The sequence below is a fragment of the Streptopelia decaocto genome (genome assembly GCF_964273445.1).
Source record: "Streptopelia decaocto genome assembly, chromosome: 1".
In the NCBI taxonomy this organism is placed as follows: domain Eukaryota; kingdom Metazoa; phylum Chordata; class Aves; order Columbiformes; family Columbidae; genus Streptopelia; species Streptopelia decaocto.
The window spans coordinates 207,550,691-207,576,842 of NC_138663.1; the positions used below are offsets into that span (position 1 = coordinate 207,550,691).

Consider the following 26,152-nt stretch of genomic DNA (forward strand, 5'->3'; position numbering starts at 1 on the left):
TGCTCCAGAGAAAGGAAGCAGCAAAGATATGGACCTGTTGGAGAGGGGCCAGAGGAGCCACAGAAATGCTTCAAGGCTGGAACAGCTCTGCTGGGAGGACAGGCTGAGAGAGCTGGGGTGTTCAGCTGGAGAAGAGAAGCTCCGGGGAGACCTTATTGTGGCCCCATCCCTGGAGACATCCCAGGCCAGGCTGGACAGGGCTCTGAGCACCCTGATCTGGGAGATGTCCCTGCTCATGGCACGAGCATTGGACTAGATGAGCTTTGAAGGTCTCTTCCAACCCAAGCATTATGTATTTTTATGAAATCATCTAACTGTATGACTCCCACCATATTGAGAGCCAGAGAGTTGGCCAAAGCACCATATCATTGTCTGGATACACCCAACTGCCCTGAAACCGTGAAGGAATTGCAGATATTAAACTGAATTGTTCTTTTGGTCTAAAAGTTCCATCTGATCAACACAGCAGCTTCAATGAAGGCCTTTGTTACTGTTTGGGGATTTTGCAGAGTAGCCAAGTCTTCCAGATGGGGTAAAGCTCGCCAGTTCTCTATGAAGTAGAACTGACCACGTCCCTCATTTCCTGCTTTGAATGATTCCAGTTGCTAAACAGCTGCTGAACTCTGCTTAGACCAAGTGAATCTGCTTTACTTGTGAAAGGCGAGAATCTTTCTGAGATGAAAATTTAAATATAAATGCTCCTAATATTGTCTAGCCTTCATGTTAATTAGAGGTTGATATTTAGTTGTCTGCTGGTCTCTGCTGCCTCTTCCCAATTTAAACTCTTCCAAAAGATTTTGTTAGTGGTTACTGCAGGATAATTTACATAAATAGATAGATGGATAGGTAGAAAGACAGATAGATAATCTTCCCATTAAAATAATGCTGTTCTTCCCTGAGATGTATTGCACACCATTACACAGAAGTGTAGCAACTTCGTTTTTCTTACATCTCATCTGCTCAATGATCTTCCTTTGGGACTGAAGCAATGAAACCATCCTGTTCTCTTGTGCAAGAACCATAGCAGCAAAGCTTCTGCCCCTCGGTTTGTGTCCTTCATGACAGCTACACGCCATGCATGTAGCCGAGCACAAATACAGGGTTCCAATGCACACATGGCCCCATTTTGCCTTTGCAAGTTCAGTCTGTGTTCCACCAGATACGACTACAAGTCGCCTTAGTTTCCAACCCCGGAGCAGTGAACACCTCAAGCCACCGAGCCGCTGCACGTGGGATTTTTGCCTTTCCTTGCAGCCCTGAGTGTTATTGCTGCCACTAGAAACCAACTCTCACTTTAGAGACGATGTAATTCAGGAATGGGTTCTCTGAGACAAATCAATGCTGTATGTTTGACTGTACCACAGCCCACTGGTGCAACTCCATGGAGTAATATTTTGTGTCTTGCTCACCCCAGTCAAGCATCACATAGTCCTTGTAGTAAAGTGGAGACTTGAGTGATGCTTTGGGACAACAGCATCTCAAATTATTTGGCATGAGACATTTTGGCGCTGCACACTGGCTTTCTTAACACCCGTGTGTCCACCATCTGTCCACCATATGCCCAACAACGTGTCAGAGAACTGGCAGGAGTCTGATTTGCTCTTTGCCAGCACGTAGACTTACACCTGAAAGTAGCGTCAGGGTTGTAAAGGGAATTGCAAAGGATCCAGGAGAACTCCAGAGCACAGACCTTTGTCTTTGCAAATGCTTTAGCTGCAGAGAAGGTGGTAGGGTGCTTTCAGATATTCTCTTTTTCTTTTTTTGCACACTGTTATGAAGCTTTACTTCATGCCTGCAAGGCTTTTATAGTGCAAGAAGATTGTCTCCTGGGCATGGTGTGGGAGCTGTCTGCTTCCTCAAAACCATAAAAAATGGTGCATTAATGTGCTTGCTACATTTATGAAGGGAAGTGTTGAGATCTGAACGCACCTGGGAAAACAGCTGTCGTAAATTAGCATTTACCATCACAGTTATATCCAGTCAAACAACAGGGTCATCTTGGAGGAACCACAAAGTGCTGCTGAAAAGATGAGAAAGTCTGCTGTACCTGAAAAGATTGGCTAGCTGGTATAATTTGTTATAAATCACCCAGCTTCTCTTCCGCTGTTTTACGATGACTGTTAATCAACCTTTCCTCAAGTAAGAGAACAAAATGACCAGTTCCCATTTCCAGGTTTCAGCTCTTTGCTGGTTCTGTGTTGGTCGGTAACATGGGGTATCAACCACGGCTGGTTTTTAACACTGGGGACTGTCAGGACCCCAAATTACAGCATCCTGGTGTTGGTTGTGCAATGGCTGAAGATGATGTGGTGTGAACTGAGGGTCTCACAGCGGTTGTGTGTTGTCTTGACAGCTTGGGAGAGTTCCCGGTACTTTGGATTAGTCCTTAATGAAATGCCTTTGATTAATAGAGTCTGAAATAAACCATGCAAGTGTCCTCTGAGTTGAAAGAAACGTACCGTTGTCTGCTGAAATGAGGGAAATAACTGATGGGAAGAAGGCACTGCTGATATATTGGATGTAAGAGAAGGTGACATGAACCTTCTTCAGAAAAGACAGGCTTGGACACGCATTTCGCAAAGCATTTCTGCACCTGCAAAGATGCTTAAACAGAGTTTGGCCACCGGTGCTCAAAGGAGAAATTCAGGAAAGCTCTGCCAGACCTGAGGCAAATTCTTGCTTTCTCTTTGGGGCAGAAAATCCTCTTAAAAACCCCAAGTGTTGCCCCAAGTGTGCTCAGGGTGCATAGGGTGTGTGGCCACTTTCCTCTTGACCGGGATTTGAGAAACTTGCCCATATCTGAGTTATCTGAGACCATTTTCCCAACTGTGCTCCGATGATTGTTTGAATTGCCTTGGATTCAGTCAACAGAATATGTTAGGGTGAAGTGTTTTTTTCAGCAGTAGCTTAACACTTGCAGCACTTGCTAGGAAAGTGAGAGACCTCGGTGACAAGAATATCTCAGCTCCTGAGAGTGTGAACCCATTGCTCCCACAAAAAATGTCTAGGCTCGGAATTGTTTTTTCTCAGAGGAATCATTTTTTAGAGGTGTTTTTGCTCCTAAAAGACGCAGTTTCAGGCACGGTATTGCATGACCATTGATCAGGTTAATATTAATATTTACTGCCCTGTCTGAAAGCCAGTCTCTCCTCTACTGAGAAGGGCCCAGCTTCATGATTTTAACTCCAATTAAACACAGATTGCCTGTTTTCTGTGCTGCTTTGCAGGTTGTGCAATACGTAAGTCCCTTTGTTAGAAGCCTCTCTGGAGAATGCAAGAGTCCCTTTGATACAGCTGCATCAACTGTATCCTCCGCAGCAATGATGAGCTGGGGGATGCTGTGAACTTGTAGACTCTAAACACATAATTATAGCCCTGGTTTATGCCCAGATTATCATGTGTTTTCTGTGATTTCCTCTTTCCTCTTCCTTTTTTTACTTTTCTGGTTTTTGGTGTTTGTTTTTTTTTTTAAACAATAATGTAGGTCTGAATTAGGAAGAACTTTTTGCAAAGTGTTTCTGTAGCGACTCTCACTGCAGAACTCTGCTCCGCCACGAGAGCCCAAGGAGTCCTGTAGTTCAAATACATTATTACTATTACATATGACTACATTACTTTGAACTTGCAAACATGTGTTGAGCACTTAGAGAAAGATGTGAAGGCAATTCCTTTCCCAAGCAAGTAGCAATCTAATTTAGCCAGGATATAACCTTATTCAGGCAAAATCAAAACAGAGTAGGTGGGATAGAAAGAGCAAAGAGAATATTAATAGCTAATGTGATCACAGGGTGCTGACAGTCACATTGCTGTTGTTCCTTACATTTGTGTTCTGTTTTCCTTTGATTCCTTCCAGTGGGGCCAAAAGCTACAATGCTGCTGTTGAATAGGTAAAATTGTTCTCTGCAAAGTGCAGGAGTAAAGCCTATTCATTCCCCAAATTTAGATGAAGTAAACTGAGTGTTGGTCCTCAGCTCAGGTCAGAACAACATTACCTTCATAAACCTTCATCAGCACAAGCGTTCACTTGAACAATAACTTGTGTTTTGTGCAGAGGTACTGAGCCATTCCTTTAGTCTCTCTTTCACCAGAGTATAGACTAGAGCTGGAAGAGTAAAATCTGATTTGCTCAAGGGTAAGGCTCATGCTTTGTTAGCTTTAATTTTGAACATCTAGATATTAAACGCTCCCCATCCAAATTCTCCCAGTAATACAAGACAGACAATGTCCCCACAAAAAGTGATAATGTCTGGTGAACAGCACAGAAAGGAAAGTTAAAGAACTGGATGAGGTGAAAGACGCAATTATTTATGTAGAATTGTAGAATCATAAAATAGTTTGGGTTGGAAGGGATCTTAGAGATCATCTAGTTCCAACCCCCTGAATGAGCAGGGACACCTTCCACTAGACCAGGTTGCTCAAAGTCCCATCCAACCTGGCCTTGAACACTCCCAGGGATGGGGCATCCACAGCTTCTCTGGGCAGCCTGTTCCAGTGCCTCACCACCCTCATGGGGAAGAATTTGTCCATTATATCTAATCTAAAGTCTCATGATCTTCAGCAGGAGCTAAAGTTCATCATGTATGCTTTCCCAGATATGACTTCAAGTTGCACCAGAGGAGGTTCAGATTGGATATTAGGAAAAAATTCTTCCCGGAATGGGCTGTCAGGCATTGGAACAGGCTGCTCAGGGCAGCAGTGGAGTCACCATCCCTGAAGGGGTTTAAAAGACAGGTAGATGAGGTTCTTATGGACGTGGTCTAGTGCCAGTGTTTGGTTAACAGTTGGACTCTGTTGTCTTGCGGGCCTCTTCTAACCAAATAATCCTGTGACTCTATGATTTACCCTAATAAGGCTCCTTAGGCTCACCTGCTCCTCCCGTCTGTGTGTCCGGGACTGTCAACGCGTGTCACGGTCCACAGGATGCTCTCTGCCTACAAACAGCTCCATCCCTACCTGTGTCCTGCCTGTTCCAGCCCGACACTTGACATGCAGCACTGTCACAGTCTGCTTAAACACATAATAACACCTCTGCATGAAGGTTATTTGCATTCTGTTGTTGATGTTAGCATGACAGATTTTTGTTGCAGCATCCATAACTCTGTAGAAATGTTCAATTATTCAATCTCAGCGAGGTAAGACGCTGCCCATTAAATCAGCCAACACAATTGTGGGGCCATGAAAAGTCACAGCTAATTTGAAATTTTATTAGCTCTCGGCTGATCTTGTTTACTGCAGAAGCAGTCTCTCAAAACCAGCCCTTTGCTTCTGTACAAAACTCTAATCCTTGACACCTTGTTGGCACTGAGAGGTGGTGGGTGAGTGACTTGGAAGCTCGACTGCGTGGGATTTGAAAAAGGAATGAGGCTGCCGGGGGACTTGTGAGCACTTTGCAGCCAGCAAGCGCAGCTGCAACCCAAGGAGTGCAGGGACAGTAGACCCATTGCTGCTGGAGAGTAATTATTTTGCAAGATAGTAGTGGCCTTGAACATGAAAATTAAGGTTTTTTCTGAGGAGGGAATATGTCACACTCATCCTGGTTTAGAAGTGAGCCAAAAGATCTGCCTCTCCTCATAAGCAGTGATGCTCCATAGGCACGCTGGTTCGCCTCTCAGGAAATGGCTGGTTATGGGCTTTAAAATCTCAATCCAGTGCAGGGACTGTTGTGACAAGACAAGGGGTGATGGTTTTAAACTAAAGGAGGGGAGATTCAGGCCACACATAAGGGTTGTTGGGGTTGGGGTTGTTCAGCCTGGAGAAGAGAAGGCTCCAGGGAGACCTTGTTGGGGCCTTTACATACTTAAAGGGGTCTATAAGAAAGTATAGGACAGACTTTTTAGTAGGGCGTGTTACGATAGGACAAGGGGTGAAGGTTTTAAACTAAAAGAGGGCAAATCAATGCCAGACATGAGGAAGAAATTTTTTGCAATGAGGGTGGTGAGGCCCTGTCCCAGGTTGGCCAGAGAGGTGGTGGATGAACCATCCCTAGAGACATCCCAGGCCAGGCTGGACGGGGCTCTGAGCAACCTGATCTGGTGAAGATGTCCCTGCTCATGGCAGGGGTGGCACTGGGTGAGCTTGGAAGGTCCCTTCAACCCACCCTACTCTATGATTCTAGACAGCCTCAGGAGGGAAGCAGCATGTCCCATTTAGCCAGCCACCCAGCAGATATGGTGCTTACTCTTCCAACTTTGTTTCTGTCACAACACACCTGGAGTAGGTTCAATTTATTTCTTGTTTTCTTGAGAAGAAAATTGCTTTTGGCTTGGATCCTGCATCTCCTTGCATGGTAAATACCAGAGAGCATGAGATAGTGATGTTCCAGAGCACCTGGAGCTCTGGTGGGCAGAGTAACCAAGACACAGCCCTGAGTCCTCCACACTGACTCCAGTAGCTCCAGATTTTTCAAACTTCTGGTTGGCTTGCGTGGCTGTATTTTTATTTTTTTTGCATGCTATTTAAACATCACGAAGGGCTCAGTTTTCAAGAAGTGTTGGGTCACAAGCAGTGTTTGAAAGCCAAGTAATTTTAGCCCTTCTTAAGTTTGGCATCCAAGTGACTGTGGAAGGCTCTTGTGATATTGACTGTCTCGTGAAACTCCTTCTGAATAAGGACAATGTTCAGATCTATTGTCGTTGTCTAAGGTCGCTATCTGAGTTTCTACAGTGAGAGTGTTTTAGGTCAGTTAATACCAGTTGTTTTACAGCTGATATTAAGCAAGTGTCATGCTCGTTAGGCCAGGGTCCTTCTCCAAAAAGGCACAGGTAGCTTCAGAGTCCAATCTCTTCCATGAAGCAATATTTGCATGGAGAACAGGCTGAAAATACGTAACAGATACAGGTCTTTAATGAGAATTTGGGTTATTTCATTGAGTTGTGCTGGCATTTCAAAGCCCTTTGGAACTGAAACAGATGTTTTGAGAACAGAAAATAAAAAGACAGTCTCAGCTCCCAAGGAGTTTACAGTCTAAGGTAGTGTTTGGAAGAGTTCACTACTGAGATCAGTGGATTTACTATCTTTAAAATTAGATGGAGTGTCTTTCTGAAAACAGTATTCCAATTTCACCAACAAGAAAGGAACTAGATGTAGTAATCCCAAAGTAAAACTGGCAGTCTGGTGATATACAGAGTGCAGATTATCTGAAAAAAGTGGACTCAGTCCCCTAGAACATACTGTTAGGTGAATAAATTGGAGCTGCTTTATCCTAAATGGCAGGAAATGAACATTTTCTGCTGATCCTCTTCATTGTCTTAATGTCTGTCCCTCTCTGAAGGGGATGAGACGGAGCTCACAAGGTGACCTCCAGAGGTCCTATCCAGTCTTACTTACTCTGTGATTACAAGCCTTAATGAAAAATGCAGCCCATAGATCACATTATTTACCAAATGTGGCAATGTCCTACCAATGGCTCCCTTGTCACAAAGGCAGTGATTTGATTCACCCCATGGTAACTCTGAGATTGCAGAAGGTATTTATTTCGTGGCTTTATACAAAGGAGGTGTGAGAAAAGAGTTTTATTTTTGGCAGGATTGCCAGCCTGGGCGTTAAGGACATGTGTGTCTATATAAGATGCATAAAATATCTTAAGGATGTAAAAACTCCTATTGCATGGAAATAATAAGGAACACGAGAGATGTCTTAAAATCTGGCTCAGTGACAGATGTCCAAATTAATTTCTTAATTGAAAGGCATCCATGATTGAAGCTGTTTCTGAAGGGATCCCTTGGAACTGGTTTTTGTATCCAAACCTACTCAGCATTTTCATCATCGCCTTAGAATGTAGCTTAAATTTCTCCTGGTAATGTCTTCAGGTTACCTAAAGCTTAGCATGGTGGTAAATTATGTACCCGGATCATTTTGATAAAGAATGATCTGACTCGCATCGCTACAAGGTCACAATCAAACAAAATGTGTCTTAATGCAGGAAAATACAAGGTAATACCCCTGGGAACAAAGCAAGCGTGTTGTATTTACGGGTTGGGAGACTCTTGAAAAGCAATGACTCCAAACGGGATTTAGAGGTCACTGGAAAGAATTGTCTCAACATGACTTCTTAGGGCAAGGCTTTTGCTAAAAACTCCTGTGAACCCTAGAAGGATAAAAACCCCAAAGTTGGGAAGCGGTATCTCTTCTGTACCCAGTGCTGCTGCCACAGTTCTGTGCCCACACATAACAAAAGATGTGAAATTCCTGGAAAGAGATCAAAGGATCTTATTAAAAAAAGAAATTCAGCGGCTGGAAAACAAACCTTACGGTGGGAAGTTTCATCTCCCTCTGCTGTTGAGAGAAAAGGTTTGGAATGGATTGTTGCTCTGTGTGGAGGAACTTGCACTTGAAAAAGATATCTGAGCATGCAGGGCAGAAGGAAATGTTACTAACACTGCAGACAAAGGCAAAACAAGTTCCAGTGGTGAGATATTAGAGTTAGACACATTCAACTTTGAAATAAGATGCAATATCCTAGCAGTAATTAAGCATTTGAATAGCTTATCGGAGAAAGTGGTGGACTCACTGTAATCAGCTGTCTTTGATATATAAGATATCTTTCTCAGAGAAAGGCTTTACTGCCATTCTGGGGGGGAAAGAAGTGAAAAAGAAATGTGTATGAAGGAGGTCGGACAAGCTGATTGTAGCAGCCTCTTTGACCTTAAAGCATGTGAATTACTGTAATCCCTCTACGCGAGGCTTGTGTGGAGATAATTCAGCAACACATTTGTTCTCTGGTCTGAAGTGTCATGGTCACATTATGCCACTTTTTAAAACCAAGAGCTGTATAAACATGGCCATAACTGAGAACTTACAGTGCTGCATATCTGTGCCCTGGGAGCTACCAGAGTTGGGAATCCAGACACGAATCATGGGTCTCTGTGCTTTGCTGCTGCAAAACTTGGGGTGCAGAAGCCACTGATCCTGTGTTCACCTCCTGTTAACTCTCTCTAAAAATTTTGCAGTGAGTTCTAAGGAAAATTGACCTTTATACATTTCAAAGGACTTCTTATTACGAGTTCACATTGCTCTGTGAGATCATACCTTGCTGTATTTTCCCTTGCTGCTGGTGCTGGCTTCCCACATTTGTTTTTGTCTATTTGGAGCGTTAAATCATGAGGTTGATTTTACTCTGATTTGATTTTCTGTTAATCCATGCAGGTGCCTGGATGCCTTGCTCTTTGTGGGTAGGGAGCTTCTTGCAAATGTTGCTTTATCCTTACTCTTCTGATGGATCCAGTGAGAGATCTCACAGAAACACAGACTGTCAGGGGTTGGAAGGGACCTTGAAAGCTCATCCAGTCCAATCCCCCTGCTGGAGCAGGAACACCCAGATGAGGTTACCCAGGAAGGTGTCCAGGCGGGTTGGAATGTCTGCAGAAAAGGAGACTCCACGACCTCCCTGGGCAGCCTGGGCCAGGCTCTGCCACCCTCACCATGAAGAAGTTTCTTCTCACATTTAAGTGGAACCTCTTGTGTTCCAGTTTGAACCCATTACCCCTTGTCCTATCATTGGTTGTCACCGAGAAGAGCCTGGCTCCATCCTCCTGACACTCACCCTTTATATATCTGTAACCATTAATAAGGTCACCCCTCAGTCTCCTCTTCTCCAAGCTCCAGAGCCCCAGCTCCCTCAGCCTTTCCTCACACGGGAGATGCTCCACTCCCTTCAGCATCTTTGTTGCCCTGCGCTGGACTCTCTCCAGCAGTTCCCTGTCCTGCTGGAACTGAAGGGCCACAACTGGACACAATATTCCAGGTGTGGTCTCCCCAGGGCAGAGCAGAGGGGCAGGAGAACCTCTCTGACCTACTGACCACCCCCTTCTAATCCACCCCAGGTACCATTGGCCTTCCTGGCCACAAGGGCCCAGTGCTGGCTCATGGTCATCCTGCTGTCCCCAGGACCCCCAGGTCCCTTTCCCCTACACTGCTCTCTAATAGGTCATTCCCCAGCTGTGTACAATTTCACTTTATCTCCTTACAACTCACTGTAGGGCACCACTTGGATCTATTTGTGATTTTTTAAAACTGAAGTCTTGTTCTTCTCCATGTCACAGATAAAAATGGTCTTTACATTTTCTAAGCTAAACAAATGCTTTGCCCTGAAGCTGCTGTTGATATTAGAGTGAGCTGAGTAGCTAAACCCTGTTTCAGCTCTTGAGGACCTAAATGGCTTTAAGATGACAGCGACAAAACCTCTCTGGTGTAATTACCCCCAACTTATTCCATACAGGCCTGAAACCCATTAGTTGAAAGGCTTATTTGCAGATGAGGCTTCGACATTCCCACCTGTACAAAACATTGCCTTGTGCATCTGCTCTTCAAACATTTATCTGCTATTTCCTGCAAAGGCAACGTTTCCTTCCTGTCTTGCAAATTCAGGTCCCAAAGCACATTTCCCATGCCTGGAATAAAGACAGGGTAATGAAGAGCTGTGGTACAGCTGGTTTGCCATCCTCTCAGCAGAGTTTCTGAAGCCTTAGAAAACATTATTAGCATGTGGGAAAAAATAACAACTTTTTATCTCGCTTGAAATTGTAGTCGATAGAGTAACAGGGCTGGTTTGTTGTTTATTTTCCATCTTTTCCTCTATTAGGTGGCTATGGATAAGCATATTACATCTATGCAGGTCTTAATTCTGTGAACTGTCTCTCAAACCCCATCTGAGATTTGACCTTCCGGAATCCTACTGGCCTAATCATCTGCAGCAAGTCATTTTTTTAATGGGCAAATAAAACGTAATTAGTTCTTTTTCATTATCACTAGTCATCAAGAGAAAAGGCAGATGGGTAGGTTTTGTGCCTGGGCTGATAAATTTTTTTGTGGCAATTTTGCGAGGGGTTATATAGATGTAGAGATATCAGGACAGAGATAAGGATAATGGATGGGATTTTTGAAAGCACTTTTGCTAATGTAGCACTGCTCCCATTATCATTAATGGCAGGTGCAGAGCACTTGTGGAGATGACTCGTAGTGTGTGTGTGCACGTCTACGTGGAGCAGATCCCCATTCCACTTTGACCCACATGTAGATTGGAAGCTTTGGGAATTAGCAGACGTTTCGTTCAGTTTACTGTGTGTGGGCAACCACATGAAATGATGTTGCCAGTGATCATAGAATCATAGAATAGTTTGTGTTGGAAGGGGCCTTCAAAGCTTATCCAGTGCCCCCCCTGCCATGAGCAGGGACATCTTCACCAGCTCAGGTTGCTCAGAGCCCCGTCCAGCCTGGCCTGAGATGTCTCCAGGGATGGTTCATCCACCACCTCTCTGGCCAACCTGGGACAGGGTCTCACCACCCTCATGGTAAAAGAATGGCACAGGTATATCTCAACACAACCCTAGTCTGTGACATGCAAGACATCATTAAGTCCTACAACAATAATAGATCAGATTCTCATCCTACTGATACTACAGTAAATTCAAAGTAATGCAAATAACATTACTGAAAGGACTTCTAATTCCTATTGGAATAACTGGGATGAGACTGAAGCTCACAACCTGTGATAATAACAAACTGGCTTGTTTTAATTTAGTGTTTCTTTGAGATAAAAAATACATTATCCTGACAACTCCAAATTTCATCCCACTTCAGGAAAGTCCTGTCTCTCAGGACAGTTTTGCTCTCCAAGCACATTCGTTTCTTGCCTCTGTGCTGAAATCACCAGTAAGATGTAGCTCTAAAGGTGGTTTCTCTGATACGTAACAGTCCCATCAACTACGCTGAGACCAGCTGCTCATTTCACATAGGTCTTTGAACAGCCATCACATGGTAACCATTTCCATTCTCTATCAAAGTACCTTGCTTAAACTGATGAGCTGGAAGTGAAGGGCTCCATATCCCATTACCCCAGAACAAAAACATCCAGTTCCCTTATCTGATTTAAAGATCCATCTCTGCTACATGCTAACAACTTTTATTTCTGACTGTGATGCTTCATCAAACCTCTTCTGAGCTTTTTTTTGAATGTATTTCCTTTCCCGTCACTGCTTTTTACTAAGCGGTTTGCAATGAGCAGTGGCATCTCAAAATGAATTTGGAATGCTGCTGCAGCTTGGGGGAGGGAGTGGAACTGTCTATGTGTTTGATGACTTGACAGATATGCAAACCCTCATTTTACTAGAGTAAGCTTGGCAAGCTTGGCCACTGCTATTCTTGTTGTTATTATTAATTTAGTAGTGCTGAAAGGACAAGATTTATATCCTGGGAGTTTGAGGTCATCTGTTACTCTGCATCTGCGTGGAATAAAGGTGACAAAGGCCAAAAAGAGATCAAACCTTCCCAGCAAAATCTCACTTCTCATCTGTCTAGCCAGAATCTTTATTGGGCTGCATGCATAGATTCCTTTGTAGCTGTGATAGATACTGTGGCTTTCTTCACTATTTAGTCTTGCTGAAAGTGACCCTGATAGCTTTGGTGTGTGCCTGTGGATCACACAGGCAACAGGATCGATGTACAAAAGCCATAGGTATAGGCACAGGAAAAAAAATAATAACAGACCATCTGGGGCTCTGGTGTTATCTAAGTGACTGAGATGTAAAATGGCTTGTCCCAGATTCAACCTCAAATATGGCGTTTTTTAGCTTCTAATCTCATATGTATGTGGGAGTTTTTCACGTATACACACGAAATATTAATGCATATTTGGGGGTCTTCATTGGAACTATAAGGAAACATGCCTTACTCTGCGCACATTTCTCTGTTGTGTGCATTGGAAAACGTTCTTTGCGCCTTGAAGTCCATGACACTCCATCGCTCTAAACCCTTCCTTACCCTTCTGCAGATGGCCTGGTGGATTGCATGGACCCCGACTGCTGCTTGCAGCCCCTGTGCCACATCAACGCGCTGTGCCTGGGCTCCCCGGACCCCCTGGACATCATCCAGGAGACACAAGCCCCTGTCTCCCAGCAGAGTTTGCATTCGTTCTACGATCGGATCAAGTTCCTGATTGGCAAGGACAGCACTCACGTCATCCCAGGAGACAACCCCTTTGAAGGAGGGTAAGTGAATTTTGGCTTTGATTCAGTGGGAGGTAAAGACTGAGACACTTGGCCATGGTAAGATGTGAAATGGCAGCAAGATGCAGAACATGAAAACTGTCTAATGGAAGTAGGTATCTGAAGAATTTTGTGGCTGATGTAATTCTACTGACTGTCCCCTCATCTGCAACACATCAGCAGCTGCATCTCCTCTGTCTTCTCTTATTTCTAGGAATAAAAGCCATCCATTCATCAGGGCTCTTCCAGTTCAAGTGACTGTCATTTTCCAGAAGTACCCAATAAATACCGAATGGCAGAACTTCTTCCATTGACAAAGCCAAAAGAGAGGAAAATTAGAATTATATTTACAACCTATAGTGTGACTATTACAGGCCTCAAAAGAACTGAAGACAATCTGCCAGTCTAGGGAGGGCAATTCGAGTGATTTCCAATGCAAACAATCAAGTTGACTACAGACTAGTTTTGATATTGGGACATTTTTTATCACTGCAACCATCATCAAGAGCCAGGATCTGGCAAGCAAATCTTAGGCAGTTCATTTCTGTGGCTGCATCTCAGCCATTTGTTTAGGTACATGCATGGCTGTCAGGGGAGGTCATCTCTTTAAAGTCATGTCCTTGTAGCAGGACACCATAACGCATACCCTGATGTATCTGGTTTTTAGATCATTTAGTGTCTGCCCTGAGCATTGCCTGTCAGAAGTGCTGACTCTGAGCCAGGAGGTGGTTCTCAACACCTGGGTTTGGACTTCCTCGAATTCCACCCAGTCATTACCTGCTTTTAGCTTTCGCACACACAGCAGTGAAGAGGTTGGCACTGAAAATATACAACCCTTGTGTTCTTGGGGGTATTTATCTCAGCATTTGCATCTCAGCACACTTCTCAGGCCCTTCTGGGTCTGACCTGGGGCTCTTCCATGCAGGGACATCGCCAGCATCCCTTGGGCACCAGCGCCCGGTGCATTGCCATCTCCAGTGGTTACAAGCTGACCTCAGACATGCACCACTTAGAAACACACCAGTGTCAGGGAGTTGGCCTAATGCAATAGTTTCCCTTATTTCTCTTGCTGCCAAGCCATCCAGAGTCTAAGAAAGCTGATGACAGTGATTCAGATTAAGGCCAAACACTCATCTAAGAAGGACAAGGAACTAGAGGAGGGAGTCCAGGGGTGAACTATAAAGATGATTAAGGGTCTGGAGCATCTTTCTTATGAGGAGAGACTGAGAGAGCTGGGGCTGTTCAGCCTGGAGAAGACTGAGAGGGGATCTCATCAATGTTTATAAATATCTGCAGGGTGGGTGTCAAGAGGATGGACCAGACTCTGTTCAGTGGTGCCCAGTGACAGGGTGAGGGGCAACAGGCACAGACTGAAACACAGGAGGTTCCATCTAGATATGAGAAACTTCTTGACTGTGAGGTGCCAGAGCCTGGAACAGGCTGCCCAGAGAGGTTGTGGAGTCTCCTTCTCTGGAGACATTCAAACCCACCTGGACACCTTCCTGTGTGATCTGCTCTGGTGACCCTGCATTAGCAGGTGGGTTGGACTGGATGATCTCCAGAGGTTCCAACCATCCTGGGATTCTGAGATTATGTCACAAACTGTTTTACTTCATCAGCATTCTGAAGACTGTAGGTTCTGGATGCTGAGCAGTCCAGGCTCTGGACTACATGTTAGCATCATGAATTCTCTGCTGTTAGTTGTTGTGATTTATTGCTGTAAAATGAGACCTCAAAATATAAAATAGATTACACTCACAATTTCATTTTTCTGATATATTTAGGGTTGCAATTCCTCAGCTGAGCTCACAGTCAGATGTGTGTCTACAGAGAACTCTGGTATCAGGTCTGTCTGTATCTGTTCTGGCAGGCTGAGAATTTTGGTAGACATGTGTCTGTGTTTAATGAACTTTTCTATACAATTAAACTATATGAGTATACATGTGTAATAAAAAAAAAAATGCAGCTTCACTTTAAAGGCTACTTGCATTCAGCAGCACAGAACTGGGAGAAAATAATCGGAATTTATCATTGACACAGTGAATTGTTTCTGGGAGTGCCAGCAGAGGACCAGCAGAAGGAACGTGTCATTTAGGGTCACATAAACAGAAGTTATATGCATTTCACAGATCTGATGATTTGTGTAGGAAGGAGTTACTAACCATCTGCAGACATCCTGCTAAAGAAAGATTCAGATTCAAAAGGAGCACCTGCTAGAAGAAATGTTTATCTGGCATATAGATTACTAGAGTGAGGGAATGCAGAGGTTTGAATCAATAGGAAGGGTTTTAATGATTGCTTTTCATTAACTGCTGTGGAACTAATAAATGGGACTCCTTGTTCCATCTAAGCACGAAGAGTTATACAGAGATAGTGATGATTTATGAAGTTGCCATTCTTAAAATATCAGCATAGGTTGTGTATCACTAAATATGGTCTACAGATATGTCACCTCAGGCTGCAATTGTGTTGCATCTCTCAAATATCTTGACTCATCACAAGTGTGGTTGCAAATACCAGTGGAGGACTTCAACAGAAGGTATATATTCCCCTGAGACCGCATCGTAGCACACAGTCTGTGCTTAGCAGTCTGTTGGGTTGATAAAAATGCCGGGTTTTGGTTTTTTGGTTTTGTTTTTGGGTTTTTTTTCAGTATCAAAAGATATTGTGCATTCCTGCTAGCTCTTAAAGATCCTATAGGTCTGGATAAACTCAACCATTGCAAGTGTTTTCTGCTTACTTGGCTTCTCTTTATAGTTTCAATTGTCTGTTTTCACCACCTAAAAGCTGAACCTTAACACAGGTGTCTCTTGTCACCCTGGAAATGGTGACACTTCAGCAGCAGGTACAGTGACTTCTCCAAGGAAGAGCATGGCCTGGGACTGTCTGGGACCCAGTTAGCCTGAGCAAATGAGACTGACTGTATTTGCACATGTGGACATGTCCTTTCTTCAGTAGCTGTTGAATCTCATCCGTAGCATGAAAGGTGTTGGTCTCTTCTCCCAAGCAACAAGTGATAGAACAAGAGGAAACGGCCTCAAGTTGCACCAGTGGACATGTAGATTGGATCTTGGGAACAATTTCTTCCCAGAAAGGGCTGTCGGGCATTGGAACAGGCTGCCCAAGGCAGTGGTGGAGTCACCATCCCTGGAGGGGTTTAAAAGACAATTTAAAAGACAATTAAAAGACGAGATTCTTAGGAACATGGTTTAGTGACAATGTCGGGTTAATGGTTGGACTTGATGATCTTGAGGCTCTCTTTCAACCAAAATGATTCTATGAGTCTGTGATCCCTCTTATCTCTGGAACTGCTTAGTGTCTCCACAAAGATCACAGCAGCAGCTGGCAGCAAGATTAACCATTTTCATCTCCCCCTCCAGCTCCTGGCTCAATAGTTTGTCCAACAGGAGGAAGAGCAGGAAATCATTTTATTCTTGTGGAGGACTCCAGCCTCCTACCTTGGGACAACCCTCTCCCTGCTGTTGCTGCTGCTGTGATTCATGTGATTCATGAAGTCGTCTCCTTGGGGTAGGTCGGGATTATAGACTGCTGGGCATGGGATGTCCTACATCTTTCTGTCCCAGCTCTGGGGCCTCAAGTTGTGCCAGGGGAGGTTTAGATTGGATATAAGGAAAAATTTATTCACAAGAAGGGGTTGTCAGGCATCGGAACAGGCTGCCCAGGGCAGCGGTGGAGTCACCATCCTGGGAGGGGTTTAAAAGATGCATAGATGAGGTTCTTAGGGACATGATTTAGTGACAGTGTGATGTTAATGGGTGGTCTGAATGATCTTGAGGGTCTTTTCCAACCATGATCCAACCATGATTCCAACCTCGTCCAGGCTGCATGAGGCTCTGAGCAACCTGAGTTGGTGAAGATGTCCCTGCTCATGGCAGGGGTGGCACTGGATGAGCTTTGAAGATCCTTTCCAACCCAAACTATTCTGTCATTCTGTGATTATCACTTCTGGAAGAACCACAGCACATTTACATTCCCATATGGCCTATGCAGAAGCAGGTTAAACAAACAGAGCACATGCTGGTTTTGCTGCAGACGACTTAGAATTGACTTTCTTGTATTGAGCCCGGTCAGGGCTCTTACAAACTTTGCTCTTCATCGTACACTCTTTTTCTCCTGGGTGTCCCACTGCATCAGCTGCTCAGAAAGTTGAGTGGCAGGATCTGTTGCAAACCACATCTGTTAGTGCCACTGTAGCAAATCCCCGTTTGGGACCTGGTTGAATGTCAGCACGTTTAGTCCTTTGTCAGGTTGACACTGGCATTCTGGTGTTTCCCTTATTAGTGAGCTTGTCTGCTCAGCCTAATCAATGATTGTATCCCGGCTGCCCAACATGGGCCAAACCCTTTCAGAACCTCACTTGTGCCATCCATGGTGATGTGGAGGGGTGTATTTGGATGACTACTCTTTAATTTCCACTTCTTTCATGTAAGTGTGCCTTTCTTGCTTGGCAAGGAACCCTAAGATGGATCTTTTCCCTTCTTTTTCCTAATCTTTATTCCTTAATTCAGATGGGGGTGAAAAAATACTGGCCCGGGTTGGCCAGAGAGGTGGTGAATGAACCATCCCTGGAGACATCCCAGGCCAGGCTGGACGGGGCTCTGAGCAACCTGAGCTGGTGAAGATGTCCCTGCTCATGGCAGGGGTGGCACTGGATGAGCTTTGAAGGTCCCTCTCAATCAAAACCATCCTATGACTCTGTGATTATCACCTCTGGAGGAACCACAGCACATTTACATTCCCGTATGGCCTATGCAGAAGCAGCAGCAGTGTGAAGGAGATGACTGAATATCTATTCAATGTATTTATTGAGTTTCAGAAACGCAGCTTAGCTACCCTTTAGAGAGAACAACAGTGCAGATCCCCTAATGGATACAAATAAATGAATGCTTCGTGACAGCTAGCCCTTGAATGAATTTATTATTGAATTACACTCCAGCTTTTAAGGAACAAGCTGAGCTGACAAGCTCTCTCACCACTGCACAAGAAGAAGAAAGACAATGATAAATTACCCTGATGGATAAAGGTAAAGACCTTGTCTCCTCCAAAATACAAGCAATTTTATATAATTCATGTTTGGGAAGAAAAAATAATCATTGCTCATATTGAAATGAGTGTTTATGATGATAAAGCAAGTAGCTAAATTAAATTCTGAATGCACAGAATGTCTTTTCACATCCTTTTGATGAACAGATAACAAGTACTCTTCTGCTACTTGATCGTTCTTGTATTGATTTTGAAACCACTTACTCTTGCTGTTTGCTTTGTATTTTTAACCCATTCTTAGTTTTCCATCACCATAAGGAGCAGCACAAGATTCAGTGGTGTCAAGTTGTTGACTTTCAAGCAGGACACCTGATATATTTGTTCTCTCTTGAGGGACAGTGTCAGAAAATTGCAAGAACAGGCTAAAGTCCTGATCCACAGAGTCTTTTATGTTAAATGTTGGCATAGGATTAAAGTACCTCAGAAAACCATAAACCATGCACAGAATTGGCATTTTTGTAAAGATTATTTGAAAAGAAATTAGGTGATTTTTAAGTATATACCTCATACCCTTTCTTTTTTGAGTCAGGCTGTATATATGTACTTGCTGCCAGCAGTATTAACCCATCCCAGTTACACGGCCAGCTAAAAATAACCAGCTGAGTTATAAAGATGCTTAAGAGAGCAGAATCTGCTGTCCGCTGCAAGAACTGTCCCTGATGGCCCTCGGGTCAGTAATCCAAGTACAAAAAGTAGTGAGCTTTCATGGTTTAAAATTTTGATCAGAATTCAATTTGCACATTTCTTTTTTCCACTACTGAATGGCAAGGTCTCTGTTAATATGTCACTGTACCACCCTGTGTCCCCCCTGTTCCTGATCCAGCTAGGGAGAGTTACACAAGCATCCTTAGATGCTAAGATAGACAGGTATGCTATAAATTCATGTGTACGCTATTTTACTATGAATAAATAAAAGGATGTGTTTTATTGTCAGAGTTAAACCACATTGATCCCAACCCCCATCAAAACCAAAATTGTGAGTATTGATCATAGCCAAAGAAAAACTAAGATAATAGAGGAGGATCAAAATGACTTACAAAATGTTTTGGTAGTCCATCTGGCTCAGTTATGAGTGTTTTAGAAGAATATTACCATGATATCTCAATATCCTTGAAGGGGGATGTTAAAATTGCGTTCTCTTTTCATTTCACCCACTTCTTCCCACACCTGGAGAGGTCTGGTTCACCCCAGCAGATCTTCTTAAGATTCCTGGACTTTCACAAAGCCTTTGACACTGACCACACGACGTCCTTGTCTCTAAATTGGAGAAATATGGATTTGACAGATGGACCACTCAGTGGATAAGGAATTGGCTGGATGGTCGCACTCCAAGAGTTGAGGGTCAACAGCTCAATGTCCAAGTGGACACCAGTGACAAGTGGCATTCCTCAGGGGTCAGTGTTGGGACCAGCGCTGTTTAACATCTTTGTCAGTGACATGGACAGTAGGATCGAGTGCACCAGCAAGTTTGCCAACGACACCCAGCTGTGTGGTGTGGTTGACAGCCTGGTGAAGTGAAGGTTTCCATCCAGAGGGACCTTGACAGCTGGGAGAGGTGGGCCCTTGTGAACATCAACAAGGCTAATGCCTTCAACAAAGCCAGTGCAAGGTCCTGCATGTAGGTCAGGGCAATCCCAAGCACAAATACAGGCTGGGTGGAGAGTGGAGTGAGAGCAGCCCTGAGGAGAAGGACTTGGGGGTGTTGGTTGATGAGAAGCTCAACATGACCCAGCAACACGTGCTTACAGCCCAAAAAGCCAACAGTATCCTGGGCTCCATCACCAGCAGTTTGACCAGCAGGTAGAGGAAGGTGATTGTCCCCCTCTGTTCTACTCTCATGAAACCCTAGCTGGAGTGCGGGTGCAGCTCTGGGGCCTCCAACATAAGAAGGACATGGACCCGTTGGAGCAAGTCCAGAAGAGGCCATGAAGATGATCAAAGGGTTGGAACAGCTCTGTTGAGAGGACAGGCTGAGAGAGTTGAGGTTGTTCAGCCTAGAGAAGCAAAGGCTCCAGGGAGACCTTACAGCAGCCTTCCAGTACCTAAAGGCAGCCTACAAGAAAGCTGGAGAGGGACTTTTTACAAGGGCAGGTAGTGATAGGACAAGGGTTTATGGCTTTAAAATGAAAGAGGGGAGATTAGATGAGATAGAAGGAAGAAATTCTTCCCCATGAGGATGATGAGGCACTGGAACAGGCTGCCCAGAGAAGCTGTGGATGCCCCATCCCTGGGAGTGTTCAAGGCCAGGTTGGGCGGGGCTTTTAGCAACCCTATCTAGGGGAAGGTGTCCCTGCCCATGGTAGTGGGTTTGGAACTAGATGAGCTTTAAGGTCCCTTCCAACCCAAACTACTCTATGATTACTTCACAGCCAAAGTGCTCTCTCATTTTTGTACTTTTTCCTCAAGGAAAGTGTGATGTGCAAAGAAAGAAGCGCTTCTTTTCTAGTCCAAGACTAAGTTAGAAGACAAAAACCCCAAACTCCTCAGGTGTGGCTTTCTGCTGATGATTTCTCCCGAGATGGCTGGTCCAGCCCATGGCTCTGTCCCGGCTCCAGAGCTGTTTTTTTAAGGATAGACAGTGCATCTGTTTAAAACTCTGCCATAGATCTTAGATACCATCCAGTTCCTGAGAGGGAGCACTCACAGCCAGCACAGAACCTACATTGATGGCAACAGGGTCATATTTTTCCACATTTTAAACCAAGCCAACATGCACCTCTTCAAACCCTCTCCTTCCCGGCATTACTGTCTTCCAAAGGCTTCCTTCTGCTTTTAATGCTTTCTGCTTAAATGAACTACTTCATAGCTACAAATCATAGCTTTTTGAAATGCAGGAGAATAATGAGGAATTTTCAAAGACTTGGTGGTTTTTATTTTGGTAATTATTCCTTTTAAGCAGAGGAAAGCATACTTTTAAAACTTACCTTTTCAGTGTACAAGGCATATATATGTCTGTATGCCTTTTCAATGTTTGCCTTTTGATTTTAAATTATATAGTATAGCATTATTTCAACATAAATTGATTTTTGGTTGAAAATGGCATTATTTCCAGATAATAAACCAATGCAATATATGCAGCTCACTTCCACTTTATGGAACTTGTACCCACAGGACTCTATGAAAGCAAAGTTCCCACCCATTTTTATGTTTCTTTCCATAACATAGCATAATCGTAATGTAATTATATTCCCCTTTTACAAGTGGAAGTAGAACGAAGTCCTGTGCACAGTCATTGCAGAAACTGGGGTGCAGATTTTAATAAATATTAAAAAAAGAGAAGGATATGTATTACCAAGCAGAAACTCTTGAGTAGGATCTTCCTAAATTTGGGCATGCTTCCAGGATCAGACAAGGCAGCCAATATTAATGTTGCACCATCCTGTACATGGAACTAAAAGGTCTCAGGTGATACCTACGGACCTTGGAGCTCTTGGGATGTGCAGAAAGCAAACCCTGAGCCTTCAAAACTCCCAAGCAGAAAAGCAAAACCCCTAATTAGTTAAGTACCCCTCAAATTACACCGGTGCTGATGTGAAAATTTGGTTTCAGGAGTTTGAACTATGAGTAGATGCTGGTGTAATCACTTGGATCTGTGCATAGATACTTGATTAATATTCAATATTCAAGGTACAAAAAGAGCAGCCCACATGCACGTTGTTTTACATTAGTTGTTGGTGGACATGTCTGGCATGATAACTCTGAGCTCAGTCAGTAGCTCTATTCAGTGTAACACCAGTAATAATAATATAATTGCACTAGAAACTGCATATCCTGTTCAATGGAGAGATTTGATTATTTCATTACTCCATACGGCTTCCTCAAATTAAATACCCGTTCACTGCTGTAGTGATTCTGGTGGGGGACCCTAACATGTTTATTCTACAAAAATAAATGGAGTTTGATGGAGTTTTCTGTCCCCAGCTCTTTGCTGCCTCACTTCTGCAGAGATTTTCTGACCCCAGACCGGGCTGAAGAGCTCGATCACCCCTTGACCAGTTCAGTGCAAAGTCTCCTTTCCCACTTAGAACTGCTGGGGAAACTGGTGTGAGCTGGTCCTGTTGGCTTCGTACTGGTGGGGTAAAGTTCTCCCTTGCCACGTTGGCTTTGGGGCAGATAATAGCAGCTGGGTACATGTATTTCAACCATTGCAATATATCAGGATGAGTCTGTCCTTTGAGTGTGACATTTACTTGCTAAATTGGTTAAAACCTCCTACTTTAAAAAAGCAGTTTTAAGAGCCCAGTCATAAAATCTGGTCTCTTTTATTGAACCTTTTATTTTTTCCTGATTCCTTTAAATCATTACAGAACTATCAGACAGCTTATATGTAGTTAAAGAACTTTCCCTATGATCATCAAAAAGAGAGTTCATTTTATAATTAACCTGCAAATAATGTATTTTTCCTTCTGTCCTGCTCAGTTCTGCTTTCATGGTGCCTCAAGTTCAATGGAAGGACTTGCTTTTATTTTGGGTCTTCTGCAGAGCTGAATATGTGGCCACAGCTTACAAAATAAATACCAGACATAAAATACTACAGTAGTACAGAGCTGCTAAGTTCTGCAGACATTTTTTTGTGAAGACTTGACTTGAATACGTTATTCATCTCTGAAAGTTATTGCACCATAAAGTCTTTACCTCTCATAGAAATAATGGTTACAGGATCACTTCTGAAAAATTCTGAAATGAGTGTAATTCAGTATTAGGTGGAAAAATTATCTTACACTTTACAAGCTGATGAATGCCTGACTTAGACTTTATAGACCTAAAAAAATAGGAGTGTTTCTTTGAGATCTTGTGCAAAGCAGTAAAGTGGGGGTTTTTTTGTTGTATTGGAGTAAAGGAATCATCAGCTTTTAAAGCATTACTTAGTGACATTGTGAATAAAAGAATTCTGCACTTTAAAAAGTAAAGCACAATCCAACTTTATTATGCATTGCATTTCCTATAAAACTCGGTTTTGAAATAGTTGTGTTTAAATAGTATAGTTGGAACCAGTTTTGTGATTTAAAAGACCAGCATCAGTGTCTTTTCCTCTTTATTTCATGTTTGATGAGCATCCTTCTTGCATCCCTCATCCTTCCCATTATAGCTCAACTGAGACAACTTGGGATGCAAAAATAGTGAGTCAGTGAGGCACAGAGACCCGAGATGCTTTGGGTGGCAGAAACGCCTTCTCTTTCCAACAGCGGCCAGAGTGCTCAGCAGGTCACAAGGAAGATTGCATGTTCATAAAGACGTACATCGAGGAGCTGAATAAGGTTCAAAGCTTGGGAGAAGTTTTCAAAGCAATAAGGGCTTGAGTCCTTCAGGGAATTGCTTTCAGAACAAAGATCATTTGATCATTGGTTTCCTAGATGTGGTAGGTAGTCCTTGATGCTATATTTTGTTAGTAAACATGCAATAAAGATGCTTTATTTTCCTTCTGGAGAAGTTGCAACTACCAGTCACTAATATTGCTAAAATGATGACACCAAAGGAGGTTTTTGAGAGCTACCAGTTTGTAAGACTTCACAGCACAGAATGCAGACACGTGCACCCAGAACTTGAGAAACTGGACAACAGCTGGTCATGAAACCAATCCGCTTGTGAATACTGAAAATATCACAGAACCACAGAATATCCTGAGCTGGAAGGGACCCACAAGGATCATCGAGTCCAACTCCTGTCCCTGCACAGGACAACCCCACAGTTCACACCATCCATCTGGGTTTTCAGATGAAGGCTGTTTTGATACTGTGAGGTTGGACTGTAAAGAGACAACAAGAATAAAAATTTGCTTAATAAGTGCTTTCCTCTGTACTTCAAACACCGACTTCATTAGCCACATTTGTAAAAGTGTTGCTTTCCTCCCTGTCCTCCTTAGGACAGTTTAAGTAATGGGTTTTCATTGAAGCATTTCATTTGGTTGCCCTTAATGTGTGTTTTGTAGAATATCTGAAAGACTGCAGAAGGTTTCGTGCAAAAGGTTAACAGTTAAGGACCATACACACTTAAAGAACCATCAGCATCTCCTGACCCTTAGTGATGCGACCTTATAAATAGCTTCACTGAGTAGGTTAAACAAACAGAGACCATGTTGGTTTTGCTGCAAACGACTTAGAATTGACTTTCTTTTATTGAGCTCGGTCAGGGCTCTTACAAACTTTGCTCTTCATCGTACACTCTTTTTCTCCTGGGTGTCCCACTGCATCAGCTGCTCAGAAAGTTGAGTGTCAGGATCTGTTGCAAACCACATCTGTTAGTGCCACTGTAGCAAATCCTCATTTGGAACCTGGTTGAATGTCAGCACGTTTAGTCCTTTGTCAGGTTGACACTGGCATTCTGGTGTTTCCCTTATTAGTGAGCTTGTCTGCTCCACCTAATCAATGGTTGTATCCCGGCTGCCCAACATGGGCCAAACCCTTTCAGAAACTCACTTGTGCCATCCATGGTGATGTGGAGGGGTGTATTTGGATGACTACTCTTTAATTTCCACTTCTTTCATGTAAGTGTGCCTTTTTTGCTTGGCAAGGAACCCTAAAATGGATCTTTTCCCTTCTTTTTCCTAATATTAATTCCTTAATTCAGATGAGGGTGAAAAAATACTGGCCCGGGTTGGTCAGAGAGGTGGTGAATGAACCATCCCTGGAGACATCCCAGGCCAGGCTGGACGGGGCTCTGAGCAACCTGAGCTGGTGAAGATGTCCCTGCTCATGGCAGGGGTGGCACTGGATGAGCTGTGAAGGTCCCTTCCAACCCAAACTATTCTGTGATTCTCTGATTCTCTGATGTCAGCTAAAATCAGTAGGTGGGTTTCCAGTTTAAGCTCTTCCTACAGCTAAACTGGACTGAAGAAGCCAGACAGGGTTTGTCTCAGTTCAAGACTGTCAGGAGTTTTTTCTGCACAGTTAAGAGCCAAGGGACAGGGATTTTTTACAGAGTGCTTTTGAGGGAAATACTGCCACAAGCAATGAACTTGAAGGTCTGTATGTTCAGCTGTTTCCTCCTCTTCTTTTGTCCTTCATCTGTCAGCTCAGGCATTTTCTCTGTGTCCCTGTGTTTGATCATGATGCCCTCAGCTTTTACCTGGCTTTTACCAGTTTTCCTATCTCTCCTAGTAGTTGTCTGCCCTGAGGTTGTTTAACGTGAGACAGGTGCATTCAACCCAAAATGGACAAGGTACATTTTGCTGCCTCCTGTGTTATTATCAAGCAAAAAGGTCAGAGCAGCTGAAGCTGGGAGACCATGTTTGTAACAAATGACTGTATTTATAGGCACTTATCAGGAAAGTGCCTGAGCGTGTCACAGGTGAAGTGCCATGAGGATGTAAAAATCCCTATGCAAGGGATTAGCAGATTACTACAATTACAAAGACACGTCCAGACTGGTCAATGTGACCAGTGTCACACATTCTGTAGCAGAGGAAGAAGTAAAACTAAGATCACCTAATTTTATTAATAATAAGCTTATCAACAAGCAATAACTTTCTAGATATTTCACTCCATGGTGCTCTATTGCTGTTTCATCCCATTTATATCCTGCATATATCCTATATTTATATATATAAATAAAATATGAAAGTGGTAAATAAGTTCAAAGAGATGAGGAGGTTTATAGTGGCAAATTAAAATATTTATTATATTAATAACTTGGCTGAGGATGGCTAAGCAGTCGCAATAACCATCTCCACACCTCTGAAAGCTTTAAAGGAGAAGGCATAATGAATTACGGAGGAAATACTTAGAGGAGCTGCAGACATTCATTGGGGTGAGGTTTCCCATGGTGCCTCTCCTCAGCCAAGGAAAGAATATACATTTCTTGAAGCAAAAGACTTCAGCATGCATGGAATTTTCTTTTCCCAATGAAAAATGTTTAGCAGAAGCTGTATTTTTGTCTATTTCCCAGTGCCAAGCACACTGTCGGCAGAAAACATCTATGAATAAGAAATGTTGGAACAGTCAATGTCTAAGTTATGAAACATTGGATCAGAGTCAGTATTAAAGACAAATCTTTAATGTACTCCCATAATGTGCAATGGCTTTTGGGGAATTTACTTTTCTGGCTTCTGTTCTAAAACTGGTTTTGTCTGCTTCGATTTTGTTGACTGCCTGTCAGACTTCATAGTTTAG

The 26,152-nt window shown here is 43.3% G+C and overlaps 1 protein-coding gene across 1 annotated transcript in view; it reads left to right on the forward strand.

Moving 5' to 3' along the window:
* The window catches only part of TENM4 (teneurin transmembrane protein 4), a 653,831-nt gene that overhangs the window by 523,585 nt on the left and 104,094 nt on the right, over window positions 1-26,152 (forward strand). The window contains exon 19 of the mRNA XM_082052895.1: window positions 12,767-12,983. Within this exon, the coding sequence (XP_081909021.1) occupies window positions 12,767-12,983 (217 nt within the window). The remainder of the gene's footprint in view (window positions 1-12,766; window positions 12,984-26,152) is intronic.